This window comes from Rousettus aegyptiacus, unplaced genomic scaffold (assembly GCF_014176215.1).
Source record: "Rousettus aegyptiacus isolate mRouAeg1 unplaced genomic scaffold, mRouAeg1.p scaffold_m13_p_4, whole genome shotgun sequence".
In the NCBI taxonomy this organism is placed as follows: domain Eukaryota; kingdom Metazoa; phylum Chordata; class Mammalia; order Chiroptera; family Pteropodidae; genus Rousettus; species Rousettus aegyptiacus.
The window spans coordinates 51,547,158-51,564,606 of record NW_023416307.1 but is presented as its reverse complement, the minus strand read 5'-3'; the positions used below and the strand labels follow the sequence as shown (position 1 = coordinate 51,564,606).

At 40.4% G+C, this 17,449-nt stretch overlaps 1 protein-coding gene and 1 pseudogene across 3 annotated transcripts in view; both read right to left on the bottom strand.

The window, feature by feature from the left end:
* Positions 1 to 3,938: 3,938 nt before the first annotated feature.
* On the bottom strand, positions 3,939 to 4,059 carry LOC118601890 (annotated as a pseudogene).
* A 7,491-nt stretch (positions 4,060 to 11,550) lies between these two features.
* Positions 11,551 to 17,449, bottom strand: part of HEG1 (heart development protein with EGF like domains 1) — an 81,859-nt gene continuing 75,960 nt past the window's right edge. For all 3 annotated transcript variants that reach the window (XM_036219946.1, XM_036219947.1, XM_016135186.2), the window contains exon 18: positions 11,551 to 16,777. In XM_036219946.1, the coding sequence (XP_036075839.1) occupies positions 16,628 to 16,777 (150 nt within the window). In that variant the 3' untranslated portion in view covers positions 11,551 to 16,627. The remainder of the gene's footprint in view (positions 16,778 to 17,449) is intronic.

Below are 17,449 nucleotides of genomic sequence, written 5' to 3'. Positions count from 1 at the left end.
GGCGACTTCCTATTTATGGCAAAGGAAACTAGTGTTTTATTTGAGGTGATGATGTAAAGTTTTTTAAAAAGTATATTCACTTAAGACTTGAAGAAATAAGTTGATTTCATGAAAAATGTAATGGAAGAAAAAGTAGAGGTGATCGAATAGTCTCCCCCACTCCATCACCCATCCACAGTGCATATGTTCCCAGACCCCCAGTAGGTGTCTGAAAGCTTGGAAAGTACTAAACCCTAATAAACTTCTTCAAATCTGCCAGAAATGTGGCAGCAGAGTCTTCATCAGCAGTCACAGACTCCAGTGATTTTTACATTTTTCAGCCCAAACCTATTTTTGAATCTTTGTAACCACCCCTTACTTGCAGTAAATGGCTTGGTGTTACTCATATCAGGGGATCTCTTGTTGACGTCTTTGTATGGGCTTAATACTTTCTGATGCAACATATTGTCATCAGTTGAAACACGTTTTCTGTTCAGGTCTTCTACCCACAAATTTAATGCCTTTTCCATCTTAACTAAGCACTTATCACACACACTATGGCTGTAAGTTTTGCAGTTTGAGGTGAGACAGCAAAGCTAGCATGCATTTTTTTTTTCTTTTTCACAATTTCATGGAGAGAAGATTCATTCTTACTATAGATTTTAGCAAATTCAGCATATGAGTTTTTTCTTTTCTTATTAGTGAAAAACTTTCACCTTTTCACTTAAAGGAAAAGGTTTCTCTTTGGCATATTTGAATTGCCAGCATCACTCCTCTTGCAGTTTAGAGCTATTGTTAAGTAAAAGGGTGACTGGAACATAAGCACCGTGATACCAGAAAGGTTGATCTAATAACCGAGATGTCTACTGAGTGACTGACAGGCTAGGAGCATACAATGTGGACATGCTGGACAAAGGGATGATTCACGTCCAGGGAAGGACAGAGCAGGACTTGCAAGATTTCATCATGCTACTCAGAACAGCACACGGTTTGAAACTTATGAATTGTTTCTACCTGGAGTTTCCCATTTAGTATTTTTGGATCACAACTGACTGCAAGTAACCGAAGAGGAAAGTGGAAACATGGATTAGGGAGGTACTGCTCTTTATGTTTTGTCAGGAATCATGAGGGTGGTACAGAATTGACAGAAACTTGGAAAACACTGTGCTAGGGCACAATCGTTGTGTGAATAATAGGGAGAGGCTCTTCAAAAATATAGGGGCAGGGGAAGCAAACAGATCAATTAACTAAAAAGGAAATACGCAATATCACCATGAAAAATATATCACACTAGTAAAAGAGAAAATTGAACCAAGCCCGAATTGGAGCTGAACTCTGAGTTATTTTCTGATTTTAATTAGATTAATACCTATTCCTGTTACTAGGAAGCCTCCTCTACCCTTCCCAGGCTGACTCAGTCTGCGGAGAGTATAATGACATTTAACACGATATTTAAGGCTTAACCTTGACTTGCAACTTTCCCAGTAATCTTATTCAGACATTCTCTTTGGTGGTGGTTGTTGCTTCTAGCCACCTGTAAAATGTCTTTTCCAAGAAGGAATCTTTGATTTGGCTTTCCCGGGAACTATTTTCTTGATAGCAAATTTGAAAAACAAAAACAAAAACAAAAAAACAAACAAAAAAAACTTTAGCATGTACTCATAATTGCCTAAGAGGTTGCTTAGCACTAGGAATCAATCTGATACTATGACTGTGGGCATTTTATGGGGAAAGATGAAAGAATGATAATGCTTGCTGTTGGCAATAGTTCATGGAAAACAGGCCTCATACACAACCTTTGGCAGAGGGAAATTTGCCAATGGTTGGAAACCTTGACCCAGCAATTCCTAAGGAAAAGCCAGATATGTGCACAAAGACATTTGTACAAGGATGTATCATCATTATTTTTCAAAGAAAAATTTAAAACTATATAAATGTCAAAAATTTGGGGTTTTGTCAAGATGAAATTTGGTGAGTTAGTGAAAGGACTATTACGTAGTCATTCTAACAAAGGAAATTTTCAATGATACTATATTTTTACTAAAATACACTATTAAATAATATATACATTGAGGTATTATACTCGGGCTCCACCAACCAGTGTTTAGATTCTTTCCTTTATTCACCAAATACTTTAAAGCATCTATAAGCATCAGACACTGTTTCAGGCTCTGGGGATGTAGCAGTGAAATGAAATTAGCATTTTTGCAATAACTCTGTTCAAAATGCTATGAAGGACACATTCAGGGTGTGGTGGTGGGAGCACCTTGAAACACTCGCCTTGAAACACTCTCGGCAAATTACACTAAGTAAGCATAACACCCAGCAGAGGCCAGCACACAGTAGGCACACAATAAATAGTCCTTGATTGGCTGGCTTTCTCTGGGGGCAAATATCCCAATCTCTATTCCATCCTGGGCAGTAGCTGCTACACAGGACAGGACCAGAAAGCACCCTCTTCTCTCACCTCCTCCCTGATGTGGAGCCTGAATCCCAGGGAGACTTCTTTTCTTATGGAGACTTCTTTCCCAGAAGCCCTGGTTCCAATCCATAGAAGGCTCGGTACTATCTCTGTAAATCACAGGGATGGAAAGTGAGAGGTAAAGGTGGGGGCTGGGCAGTGGTGTCTACAGAACTTCTCTCTAGAAGGATCTTGTCCTAGCTCCTCCTGAGTCAAGATGTCTTAAATAATCTTCCTTGTATTTGTAGTTCTGTGAAAAATATTTCGACATCTCCCAAGAATGCCTTCTTAGAGGGTGGTGTGGATGTGTGCGTTTGTGAACTGAACAATTACCAATGGGGCACAATCTCTGGGATCCTTTTCTCCTCTGAGAAAAACTTCAGTTTCAGTTGGAAACGCCATGGTGCTCTTGCAGGGCTGGGCTCCCGGAGTGGTGTCCCCACATGGACACAGCACGGGGTGGTGAAGAAGGTGGATTTGCCAACACTCCGTCCCAGAGAATTAAAAGGGAGTTGGCTATCACTTTATAGCACCAGGGTGGCTATTAATTTTTTTAAAAGATAACTGCAAGTGTTGGTGAGGATGAAGAGAAATCAGAACCCTCTTACACTGCTGGTGGGAATGTAAAATGGTGCAGCTGCTTTGGAAAGCAGTCTGGCAATTCTTCAAAAAGCTAGATGTAGACTTACTATTTGACCCAGCAATTCTACTTCTAGGTATATTCCTAAGAGAAACAAAATATGTCCACATAAAACCTTGTACCTGAATGTTTATTATTCATAATAGCCAAAAGGTAGAAAGAACCCAGTATCTATGAACTGATGAATAGAAAAGCAAAATGTGGTTTATCCATACAATGGAATACTCTGCCATAAAAATGAAGTACTGATACATGTTACAACATAGATGAACCTTGAAAATATTATGCTGAGTGAAACAAACCAGTCACAAAAAGTGTATATTTTATGATTCTGTTTATGTTAAATGTCCAGAATAGGCAAATCTATAGAAATAGGAAGCGAATTAGTTGTTGCCTAGGACTAGGGGGAAGTGAGAAGTTTTGGTGGTTGATGTTTAAGAAGCATGGTTTTTTTTTTTTTCTGGGATGATGGAAATGTTTTACAATTGGTTGTGGTGATGTACTGAATTTAAATGAGTGAATTGTGTGGTATGTGAATTATATCCCAATAAAACTGCTACCCCTCCCTCCATCAAATAACACTAAAAAAAAAAAAAGAGCTGAAATTGATTAGGTGGAAACCTAACAGGGAAATTTTAGAGAGGATTGTCAAAAGGAAATTTTTATTCACCAGGGTTCTCCCTCTGGCTACACATAACCTTTTGTAATGACTTTGTATAGTTCAGAAGAGCTATAGAAATGTAGTTATTAGTAACAACTTATACTTTATTTATTTATTTTTTAGGCAAGGCAACCCTTGGTTGACATCACAGATTGCAAGGACCTTGTCAGCTTACAACCTTTATTTTTTTATTTTTTCACCTACAGCACCTGGTCTTCCTAGGTGGTCTCCCATCCAAGTACTAACACCAGGACCAACCCTGCTTAGCTTCTGAGATGAGATGAGATCGGGCTTGTTCAGGGTGGCATGGCTGTAGACAACAATGCATGCTTTAAAAGCACCTACCATGTGCCACCATTCTGGATGCTTTTCATTTATTAACTCAAAGCCATGAAGTAGATTTACTGCTGTAATATCCATATTATAGCTAGGAACTGAAGCACTGAAGACTGTGACTTAGATCTGGATCAGTGAACTTTTCTTGTAAAGGGCTAGATAGCAGATAGTTTAGGCTCTGTAGAGCAAGAGGCAACATTGAGGATATTATGTAAACATTTATATAATGAGAGAGAAAATAAATTTCCAAAAAAAATTATTGGGGTAATTTATAATATAATAATAACTGAGTACAATTTTTGGTGATACTGGTTTACCAATAGAAGAACAGAATTATTTTGGAATGGAGATAACATTTACTTAACTGAGGTTCAAAGTTAGGTTTCCTATCGTCAAAATTGATCACAAATATTCAACTGTTAATGCTGATTTATAAAGAAATTTTATGTATTCCATCTTTGAAAATATCTTTCATACAGGTAGGTACTGCCAAATGCTGCTATTAGTCCATGAGTGTGTAATTTTAATTAAGCATATACATTTTTGGAAGGCAGTTTAGAATTCTACGAAATCCTTTTATTGGTAGGTGCTGTTTAGCATACCACTACATTTCAAATTAATCATTTCCAATTAAAAGTTAGGTGGATGCTCTTCAATTGCTTAATAAAATGGATTTTGAAATACAAATTTTTTTTTACATTTGCATTTAAGTTCAAAAAGCACTTCTGGAACTGTAGTTTAAGTTTGGAATATATGTCTGCTGCCAATTTGTGTGGGAAGGAAGATCTTGCTTCCCATTTTCACTTCTGACTACACGGGAAGTATAGAAGGCAGCTTGACGTTGCTTGGGATGTACAGAACATCAGCTATTAAAAGGACTTGACGACAGTGTAAAATTTTCATGTAAGTGCTGTTTTGCCTTGTAATTATAGTTGAATTCATTAAGAAGCATTATCAAGTCTTCAGCAAAAGATAACTTCAAAAGCTATTCTTGTTTGATAATAGTGGTTCTCCTCAGAAAGAATTTAATCTCAGCCCTATGCTCAAAAACTTGGAATAAAACTTTACTACCACTAAGCCATCAAACCGCATTATGGTAGCATAAGTCAGGATATTAGTGTCTAGATTTACAAAAACTCACAGAACCAATGATGATTAACTTCATTGACAATGAAGTTCACTATTGACAATATTGGTTCCATAACACATGATATATTCAAATATTTTCCATAAAATACTTACTACTTGAATAATATAGTGAATAACCATAAGCTTTAAATGTCTAACATTTCCTCAAGCTTTGTAAATAAATCCAGCTATAGCTTTTTCTGCTTCACACACATTTCTACTACCTCTAAGTTGTAAAATATCTTAGCAGATTCTACTTCAGTTTATACTGAAATGTTTTCGCAACTTCTTTGAAAATAGTTTTTTAAAAACAGCTTTGTTGAGATTTAACTTACATACCATACAATTCGCCCATTTAAAGTGTATGATTTTATTTCAAAAATATTCTTTCCTATAGTTGTTTCACAGAAGCTATTCATAGAGGCTAAATTCTTCCGTCACTTCAGACTTGTCATTGATTCCTTGAATAAACAACAACTGAGTAGTAGCAATACCATCAAGAGCCAATGAAAACCATTTAAATGATTTGCCTTGGTTATTAATTGACTATTGATACTGTCCCCAATGTTCTCAGTTCTCTGAGCAACTGTTCCTGCAGAAACAATATTAAACAAGTTTCTTTCCTCTGGATACATTTCTTTGGCTGCTTCAGTCAAATGCATTTTAATGAACTCATCTCTAAATGGCTTTCCTTGCTTGGCTAACAAATGAGCCACTCGAAAACTTGCTTTGACTGTAGCCTCATTTCTTTTATTTAATTTTTATGAAGAAATTCTGCTGTGATGAGATACTCCATTTGGAATGTTCTGGTTTTTTTTCCCTGGTGGTTGCTTTCCTGTGAGATGGGAATATTATGATCTGTCCTTTGTCTGGCAATAGTAACATAATCTATTATTTTAGCCCACCTACCATGTCATTGCATATAAATCATACTTTGCCATCTAATTTGATTAAATAATTCATACTCCATACTAGAAAATAATCCATACTATGATTTAAAAGCATGACATTTGAAGTCCATTTTTCTCTTCTTTTCTTATTCTGGCATGGTAACTAAAAAATTTGCATTGGTAATTTTAAAAAGAAAACAAAATGTCACGGTGTGATCATACATACATGTGGCATTTGAAACACTGTTGCATTATAATGGCATCACTGTGACATGCGGTGTGCCAAGCAGTCATGTTAAGTGATGAGAATGTCACATATAATCTCTGTCCTGACTGCTCAACTCTGCTATTGTAGCATGAAAGCAGCCATAGACAATATGCAAACAAATGAGCATGGCTGTGTTTCAATAACTTCTACTTCATTTGTGGGCACTGAAATTTGGATTTCATATAATTTTCACATGACACGAAATATGATTCTTGTTATTTTTTTCCAGTAATTTAAAAATGTAAAAATTACTCGTAGCTTGTGGTTCCCACAAAAACAGGCAGCTGGCTGACTTTGGCTGTAGTGTGCCAACCTTGGCTCTAGGGTGCAGTCAGCCCAAGAGGAATAGGTCTTCACTGAGATCTGACCTCATCCCTGTCCAAAAGCATCCTGAGGATGGACAGAGGGATGAGTGCCACTTTTAACCTCCCAGAAAGACCACAAGACTTGATCTCCATGAAGATGTCACACACCATCTTCCAGTGTACTTTCTTGGTGCTGAGTTGAATATGACCACACATTCTTTGTCTCCTTTAACTTCATTCTGAGAAGTCAGTTCTATGGGCACGTTTTTATGGACTAAAAACCTGGGTCTTAGAGAAGTTAAGTCATAAGGGGATATGTGGCAGCTCTGGAGCTGAATTCCAGGTTTCAAAGGTCATGCTCTACTCACCATCCCTCACTATTTCTATTTCATTCAGACACTTGTCTATGCCTGGCCCGCATCCCTGCCCATGTTCTCCAACATGGCCTTCTTTCAGTATCATGGTGACTTCTGTCTTCATTATGGAGCTCTGCCTTGTCTGTTAACATACCTGGGTGTGCTGGCCTTGCCCTCTGCCATGCATTGCTATAGCTCACACTCTCTTATGACACGTACTTTTGATGACTACATGATGACTGGATGCCTAGATCCTGTACCCTCGGCCCAACCCTTTCATGAGCCAGAACATAACCTTTGGAGAATTTCCCCTCTCTGATCTTTATCTCATCAGTAGACTCAGAGTAGGGGTTGAGTGGATGCATCGTTTTCTGATCTCCTTTCTATTTTTAATTTTCTTTGAGTTAATTGGCTCCTCACTATGTTTTATTATCCACACATTGCCACATCCTGTTGCTAGTAAGAATTACGAGAAGTTATTATAGCTGATAGGCTCAGAGAGGCATGGACCCTGAACTCTGATGTAAGGTATATGAGAGAGAGTCTATTAATAAACAGCACTGCTGAAATGTCAACTGTTTGGCACACACACAAAGACATTTAAGAATAAATTAACAGAACAAAAAGACCAACTTGATCTTCAGCCAATGCGCAATCTAAAGAGGATAGAGAATGGGGCATTACAAAATGAGGAGCAGCTGAAACAACAATTTAACAAATATCTATTAGGCATCTACTATGTGAGTGTTAGCAAAAGGGTGTAGGGGTGAATATAAAACAAATAGATATTGCAAAACTAAGGTCCCTGCCCTTGATGGCTTCACAGTCTAGTGGGTGATAACCAGGAGCTAATAATAATACTTTAGGAATTATGGAAATGTAGGGATCAATAACAAAGAAGTTAGGGGGCCCTTTGACTTATCTGCCTCTGAAGAGTAGACTGAGAAAGCCTGCTTTATTGGAATGCCTATCGGTCCCGGGACAGAGAGCCTCAGGACCCATTAATGGTCTCAAAGTTCCATTATTCCTGAAGGTTAACCTGACAGTTCTTTGGATACAAGCCCAGGACTAGGAGGCAAAGGAGTGAGTAGGGTGTGTCATTTCATTTTTGTTTTGTTTCAGTATTTCCCTAATATAAATTCCAGGGAGTAAAATTATTAATTCAAGATGTAAAAATTTTAAGGCTTCTAGAAATTGTTGTCTAATTATCTTCTTAAAGATTTATATTAATTCGCACCCCTACAGTTGTCCTCTCATCCATTAGCACGAAATATTTCCATTTTTAAAAAGTAGGCATTTTTTTTTCTACCATGGTAGGTGTATAAAAAAAATGCCACAGTATTTAAATTCTCATTTGTTTGATCGCTAATGAGTTTGAACATTTTCCATATGTTCCTTAGGTTATTTGTAGCTCCTGTTCATGCTATTTGTCTATTATTTTAAGGGAAGAGTTATTTATACTGTTCTAATTAAAGTGCATGAGATTTTCAGATATTATATGGATTAAAGATATGAAGCTTTGTCGGCGCTTCACTTTGACCCAGGCTTCCCCTTTGCAAAGTCCAGACCCACAGGCTATCACTCAGTAAATTCCTCCAGCCAGTAGCCTCCCATTCTGGGGCCATCTACCAAATAAACTCTCAATTCTGGGCCAACCTATTGGCCCTCTTCTCTGCTCTATACCGACTGCTAGGCCCTGCCGTAGGAAAATCATTTTACGCGGGGACTGCTGCTACCACTAGACCACTGTTCTCGATCTCTGTCCAACCCTGTTCCATGTGACAAATCAGCTTCGTCCTGAATTCCCAGTCATTTCAAATGTTCTCTCATCCCTTCCTTTCGACACTTACCACCTGCTTTTTTCCTTTCAGGGGAACATTTTTTTCTCCCAATTGATATATAATTAACATGACATGTACGACATAATGGTTTGATGTTTATATTGTGAAATGATTACTACGATTTTAATTAACATCCATCACCTCGCAGTTACAATTTTTTTTTTTCTCGAGATGAGAACTTTTAAGATTTACTCTTAGCAACTTCCGTTACAATGCCTCTCTTCTTATCATGTGATTCTCAACTGTTTTGGAGGCTGTCAGGAATGTAATAATAATAATAATAATAATAATAATAATAATAAAACATGGCAGCATGTGAAATTGGCTACATAAATCCTGAAACCCAAGTCATGGTCAATGAGTCCTTCACTTAGAACACTAAAATGTTCTGTCTAACAAACACATAGCACTTACCACATATAAAATACTGGTGTAAGTGATTTATAGATATCGAGCCATTCAATTCTCCCAACAACTCTAAGAGGTAGATTCTATATTATCACATCCGAGGAATTCAAAAAAGTGATTAAAAATAACTTGTTCAGGGTCACAGAGCTAGTGAGTGAGGATGTGAATCCAAGACGTCTGCACGAGTAGCCAGGGTCGTCTGCCCTGTCCCACTGTCCTGTCAGCCTCTGTCGTCCCCTGACCATGCCTGCAAGGGTGGCTGGGGAGGTCACAGATAGACAGGAACCTCACACATTTCTCCTCATACATTTTTCACGTGTCCCTGGGAGGCTGCTTGTGGCTCACTCAGAGCAGAAGGACCTGTGTCCCCTATCACTGGGGTCTCTACGCCTGGAGCCCACGCGGCCTTCATTCAGATCCTCCTGCCCAGACTTGCCTCTCTCCCCTCTCCTGTTTAGCTTTGTCCAAATCCATCTCCATGCAGCCCTAAACTAAATGCAGTTCTTCCATCCCTCCAAGCTGCTCTCCCCTATCAAAAGGACTCTCATCTAACTAAGGGAAAATAACTGGGTCGAAAGCAGGAAAAGACATTGTAGTAGTTGGAGTTATTGAGATATGGAGGGGGCTTCCTCAGAGCAAATAAGCTCTCTGTTTCTGGGACATCTACTCAGATGAGGGAACCTAACCTAAGCACTTTATAAGGATGGTTGGAATAGATGATGACTAAGAGCTCTTCCACACCTGAGATTCTGGGATTCTATATTTCATATACTCCAGTGTTGTTTTAATTTGTATTTAATATTTTTAAAGCAACAGGTCTCCTCTGTAATGTCCTGAAACATGTCTCTTCTCCATCTGTTAGTTCTACCTTCAGTACGAATGCTGAGCACAAGGGTGGTGCTAGGGCACATCCACTTCATTTGGAGAGGTTTCCTTATGTAGTTCTTCTCCAGCCACCCTCCTCGAACATCTTGATTATACTTCCTCTTAGGCTAAAGGTCATTTTTGACATATTATTTTCCTTATTGTGTCCAGAATACCTATTGCTGATAATTCCGCCTTCATCACCACATGTCATCAATTTCCAAGAAGTTGAATCAAGTCCAAGGTCTTCAGGGTCGGTTACTAGTGAATTGGCACTGCAATAACATATTAATCCTGCAATTGTTTTGCTTGTGGTGCCAGGAGGGCCCTATTGAAGAGAACCAATGTGTGTTGTTTCTTTGTAGTTTATAGTATATTTTCATATTAATTCTCCCCTTTAATCCTCACAACAACTCTGGGAGGCAATAACCATCCCCACTTTACCCATCAGGACACTGAGGCTCAGAGAGCTGAGCACACTCTGGGAAAAACAGCCATGAACTTGTTAGAAAGTATCTTGTACCAGCTGTCAGACCCTAGGCCTTCAGATAGTGCTGTAAGTTTTTATAAGGTCGATAAAAATCAACACAAATATCTTTATTCCTGGCATCTCTTTGTGACGTTTGTAACGTCTGGCTGAGCTGGACAGAAAAATAAAGGTGTCAGTACCCGGGTTTCTGTTAAGATCTCAGTGAAGGGCTAACTGGGGGGCTGGGCAAACTCAGTGGGAAGGGCTGAGTCGGGAGAGGGGAGTGCTACTGGGCATCTCCATGAAGAGAAGTTTGATGGGCTGCAATTCTGATCTAATCTGCCAAAGGTCACTTTTATGCTCCAGGCAGCCATTGTTGGCCTCCCCCATGCCAACGTTTCTGTCATAAAGCTGGCGGAATCTGAGAGGCTCATCCACCTTTGCTGCAAAAGGCTGATTAATATATCTCTAGTCAGACAGCCACATTCATTGGCCACTGTAAGTGCGAGGCCCCATGGCCCACCGTCTTCAAGTCCTGTCAACTCTCTCCACCACAGAGCACAGATGTGCTTACTTTCTCTTCTCCTCCAAGACATAAAGAGTTGGCATGGAATGGTAGGCATTCAGGACACAATTTTCAGTCTGAATGAGTTACTTACACTCTCGATCCACATAAAGAAAAGTAAACAAAAGCAGGCTTTATATCGAAATCAGGCTTTTTATCATTTAGGTCGATCTGTCTGCCCATCCATCCATCATCGAAAGTATATTTCCTCATTGTGTTGGGCACTGAGGATACAGAAATAACTCAGTCCCTTCGTTTGCCGTGTAAGAGTTCACTGTACAAGAGTTTATTGCAAAGAGTGCCATGGTTTAAGTGATGCCCTCACGAAAAACAACTTGCTGTGCTCTGGTTTGCATGTTTTTTATGAGAAAAACACATGACAAAAATGATATTTATTTTATTGCATCATTTTACTGACTAGAACGCCAGACTTATAGTGGATATAAGTATAAAAATAACCAAATTCTTACAAATAATACTTTGCTGCTACAGTACTGAATAATTAGTGTAGATTGCAATTATAATACAACTTTAAATAACATTCTCATAATGGATTTAACACAATCAATCAGGGGCTAAGGTTTAAAGGTTTGCAAAGAGAAATCCACAACATGAAAACTCAAAAAGTCCATATTCCAGCTACATGCTCCATTTAACCATAAATCCAGCAACATCAACATTAAGAAAACTCACAGCAACCCATGATGAAAAATCTTTTTTTTTTTTTTTTTAAAGAAACATGCCAAAGTAATACATAACGATAAATGAGTTGGGTTAGTTTCCCAGGTAGACTGATCCCATCCCATCCCTGGGTGGTCCCAACCTTCCTATTCAATGACTCTGCATCTGAAGTGCATTAGGTGTGTCCAAAAAACAATGATAAAACCAGAATCTAATATTTCCTCTTTAAAAATGGCAAGGGGACAGAGCCAGTCTATGAGCTGCCTCTTTTCAGACCTACATTGTCCCCTCTGGTTTCACAGGTTTTCCTGTGAGCAGTTTACATTAAATAAGATGGATTATAGCACTACTGAAAAGATACTTTCTTTCGCACAACAAATTAACTGGCATTTAATTCTTTAATGTTCCTAGTATTTTAACCAGTTTCCTTTTACGAGGATTCATGAAAAGGGAAAGAAAAAGAACACATCCTGTACTCAAACACCAAATCTACAAAACCATGTTTCCAAAAATGCACATAGGAACCCCAGAATAATGCTATGTCAAAAAGAAGGAAGTGGAATGTCCCTTTCTAATCTCACAAAAGTTTTCATATAGAAAAAAATATCTCTGGTATTAAGGGTAGTTTAAAATAAGATGTGAAATGCTGAAATTCTCCCTCTCTCCAAAGAAGTGCTCTAGTTTTGAAATCAGTGTAAGGATTTTAGAACTCTGGGTCAAACCCAAGTTCTGGGTGTGTTAGGTTAAACGAAACCAGGAGCAACTGGACTATATACAATTCTAGCTGCTCCGGGCAAAGTTCACAGGGCTACAGGGTAGATAGACACTTCACCAGTGGGCAATGCGGCTTAATAGAGGGCCCCAAAAGCCATGTGCTAGAGATGACTCTGCTGTGTCTTCTCTGGAACTTTAACATCTGAATAAATATCATCCTTCAAAGACGTTTTCTTGGGGAGCTAGCCAGTCTTGTATTGCAAAAATGCTGCCCCCCTCCCCCTTTTAGGCCTACTTTAACAGTTACCTCTTTAAGAACTTAATAATCACATCTTAGGTTTTGACTTCAAATGCTATCAGCCAGCTTGATTACTCTATCTACTCAGCAATTTTGGCTCTAAATGACTTGGCTGCTTCTGAAATAAACTTTTGTCAAAGGAGAAAGATTTGTCAGCATTTAAGACATTCAGATGAATATGTTTCCATCTTTGAGAATGCTCACAAAAATATGCTTCCAATATGTGGGAGCCATGGCCTTACTATGAGGAAAAAGGTGAAGTGGCCCTCAAATGAATGTGTTTGTCAAAACCCCAGGTCATCACCTTACACCTCCTACACCCTAAGCCACGTACCAATATGCTTCTTGCTAAGCACGAGCCAGACACTATTTTCCTAATGGTGACCACAAGTGCCCAAGAAATATATGTAACAAACTCGAAGGGACTTTTTTAAAAGGGGATTCAACATTTTTTGCACTTTATGTCATTACTTTAATTACTGGTTAATAATATTAAGGGTTGTTTTTTTTTTTAATCTTAAAACTTTAAGCCCATTCTCATGCTCTCTTTGACATTTAAAGTGCACTGGATGATGAAGCATTGCCAGGAAGGCGAGGCACGGAGGTACAGTGGGAAAGGGAGAGTAAGCCTGGCAGAAGGGTTTGAATCCAGGCTCTCCAAGGCAACATATTTATCCTCTTCGAAGGTTCCCATATCTATGCAAAAACTGGGCATTCTCATGCCCGCCTCATAAGGGTGTGGTAAGGCCAAGTACCTTCCTTGCTCAGAGCCTGGCCATGGTGGGAACACCAGGGATGCTAGTTCTAGCTATTCAGGCTTCCATTTCATCTCTAACACCCTGGGCTGGCTCATGGAGCAAAGAGGAAAAGAGCAATAAGACCTTGTAAGAGCTTAAACAAAACCCACAGATGCTGGGGGCCAGCAGGCGAGCACTGCCCCGCTCTGAAAATCACCTTGCTGTGGGACAGGTAGTTTCCATTCGGCTCCACTGTTCCCTATAGAAGTTTAAGCATCTTATGGGCAGCTAAATGTCACATTTCCCGTCCTCCCATCTCCCTGCAGCTGTGGGGCCCGACATAGGACCATGGCATTTCTGTGTGCATGAATCACACACTCCAGGTGTGGGGGCTGACAGTGAGCGCCTGCCTCAGACCTAAGAGCTTCTGCTACCAGGGGTGCGTCCAGTCAGCCGTTTCAGTCCAGAGGTTGCTGCTGCCCTACCAGGTGTTCCCTCTAGAGGTCCCATCCCCAGGAAGGAGGGAAGCCAGCCTCTCTCTTCCTCACAGATGGTGCTGGCTAGAAGTCACGCTGTTTTCATGCCTTCTGAAGACTTTCATGCTCTTGAGATGCACTTTCCCCACCCCCACATGCCTCCTAGAAATTGCAGACACTATGTGAACTCGACCTTGCAGGGTGCTTGCTTTTTTCACAGTAAAAGAAAAACAACATTCTTAATCTACTTCATATGCACAAAACCCATTCACAGAAAAGCATTCTTGAACTCACAGGACATTCTTTCCTGGACTTTGGGATTCTCTCAAGAATGCTTTTGGGAGAGAACACTTCATTTTGTGGAGTTTAGAGCTTTTGGCCCAGATATAGGAGATGATTTGTCAACTATGATGTCAGCTGAAGGTGGCCGATGTGTATACCTAGGAGTAACACCCCCACCGTGGCTCTGGGTCCTGGGGATTGGCAAAAATCCGATGGAGAGCTGGGAAGCTAGGCCACCTCAGGAGGGATCAAGTCTGATGGCTCAGGTGAGCTGAGTGCAGGAGCTCAGAACTCTCCAGTTAGATGTGAGGCCACGAGGCACAAAGGGCTGTTGGGTTCACCAGAGAGATGCAAAACCCGAGATTTCAAAAAGGTGATGCTCTGAAATTTTAGATGGGCATCCGCTGACAAAAACAGAATTATTTAAAAATCTATGTCATGAGATGAGTGCAACTTAACTACTAAGAGGTCTCACACCTGACTAGCATTCCTGCTGCAGCAGGGTGCTGATGACCTGTGGAGACCACGGGACACAGGAGTCTGCAATTAAAACTGTTGGGACAATGGTTACAGAAGAATAAGGATTAGATACATTCTGAAATGAGTAGAGAACCCTGAAGAAACAACCATGCCCAGGACAGAATTGTCCCCAAAGGTTACCCCATTTCCAAAAATGTGGGTGCCACTGAGCTCCAGGCTTCAAGGTGGGAACAATTCTTTGTCCTCCGTGGTCTCTTCACTTCATCCAAAACTAGAATGTTTCGAAAGCAAATGATGAGGATAATTATAGTTCCACAAGGAGCAGTGAAAGACACTAGATGTGCCCCTTTGCAGGACCCATGTCACAGCCATAATAAATAAGACATACGGAATTTTCCTCCCAAAGGTAAACCTTTAACTCCCTACCTGGCCAAAGTTCTCCGATGCTGACTTGAATTAGAACCACGTTTCTAGAGGGAACTATGTAGTAGTATAAAAAGGTACAAATTACTGGAAGAGGGAAAATAAGTTACTTCTTCAGTGAATAAATAGCTTGAGCAGTTGGTTAAAGGTTTACACCGAGTTCGTGGATGAGATCAGGGATTCAAGCAAAGATGCAGCGCTAGAAGGTAAGTAGACTTACATGTGGCTCCATCCCAGCTCCTTACTCTTCCACAGGAATCCACACAGCGTCCCAAAGAATTGGTGTTTCAGGAAACGGAACTTGCCTATGATTCAGCCCATTCCTCCAACCACATTCAGCTGTAGGGACTACGTCAGCTGCTCTTCTTTGAGTGGTGAAATACCAGCTCGGACCCGATTTGCATTTATCTTTCCATTTCTATTTCACATGTAGCACGGTTGGCCTCAAAGACGAAGGTCAGTGTCCCCAGAACCATGCTATGCCCCACTGCCTGCAGCTCTGTAACTCTCGCTCCAGGGACCTTTGCCAGGCACAAGTGCCCGTTGCTGCTTGCTGGATATCACTACGGGGCAGCTGGATACCTAAACTAAAACCAAGTGGAAGTTGTTTTGCCCAGACATATTTTAAAAAGTGAGATTTAACTGTAAAAGGAAAAAACCTTAAATCAACGTGTCACCTTGACTGAAAAAACGAACTGGAGTTGTGCATTGTGCTTCACAAATTTCAATTCCTCATTTTGGGGGGTTGGCTTGGAAACCGAAGCACAAGAAGACCTAGAAACATTAAAATATTGTACGATAATCTACAGCATCTCCAAACCTTAGTGGTAAGTTCATCACCTTCATCTATTGTTTAACACATGGATACTGGGCAGAAAAACAACTAAAAAGCCAGTATTTGGCTGTAAATTAATAACCAAATGGAGGCCTGTAGATGTGTCTGGGGAAAAGAGGCCTTTCTGGAACAGTCTTAAAAAAAAAAAATTCAAAAGGAGACCTCCTGATCCAACTTACTAAAGTGCAAACTAAGGAAAAACTGGGTCCTTATGATGGTGCCTAATGATCTGCCCTTGCTGACATCATCCCTGGAGCCAGTGGCCAAGCTGCAGTCACTCGGAGAGATGCTCCTGGTACTGGCCCATGTTCACGTTCACAGTAACAAACGAGCAGCCTGCAGTGCCACGTCCACAGGTGCCATCTGTCCCCTTCCACTGTGGTCACGCCCCTCTCGCCTGTCCCACTTTCTGCCTGCCACTCCAGGGTGGCTCCAAATGTCCTGCACGGTGCTCCCCTGGTGCAGTCCTCTGAGCAACAGACGTCGCGGGGGCTGCTAGCTCAGAGCAATGGGCCCCTCTCTCTTCTCACTTAAAAGTAGTCTCTTCTCCTGCTCTCATCACTGATGAAAGATGGGTTATATTGTCCTGGGAAAATGCAAGAATGCCGTGATCCCGGCAATCCAGTGTAGGCCGGGTAGAGTCCATTTCGTTCAAGTTCAGGATTCCTTACACTTGTGGGCTAGTGGCCAGAGGAGAAAAGGAAAAAAGTCAGCTTATTATTCATGTGTTTAAATGTAACAGCTCTTTTTAGAAAAAGAATGCTACATTTTAGTAAATCTAATATAGAAGCAGCCATACACAGCAGAATGAGATCTGAGAAAGAAGTCAGGACCCCCAAGTTGTCTCTTTATGGAACCTGGGATACCTGTGTCCATATTGTAAAAGAGGATTTAAAAAAAAAAAAAAAAAAAAACATCAGTCAAGGGCAGCCCAGTGATTTTAGACCAACATAGGAAAAGACCCAGTTAATTATTATCTTGCTTATAATCAATTTAAATTATTATCTGATGATTAGCTTGACCTTTTAAAAAAGTATCTTTCTGTGTAGAGCACAACAGCTTTAAATCCTCTTTGACATTTAGCTGAACTTGACTGTCCCAGTCATGAATGGGGGACCGACCTTCGAAAGGGTATACAATCCCCTGTCAGAGGTGCAGTTAGGACCGCAAAGCAAGAGGCCAGCAGTGACTCTCAGGTGTCTCTGCCTCGCTCCCTGCCTACTGGGTTGTGACTACCTAACTGATATGCAGATGATGCCCCCTGGAAATGACATGACTACTCTGAGGAGGCCCTCATCCAGGACTGCCAAGGGAAAACGCTTGCTTGGTGGAAATAAAACACTAGACACTGC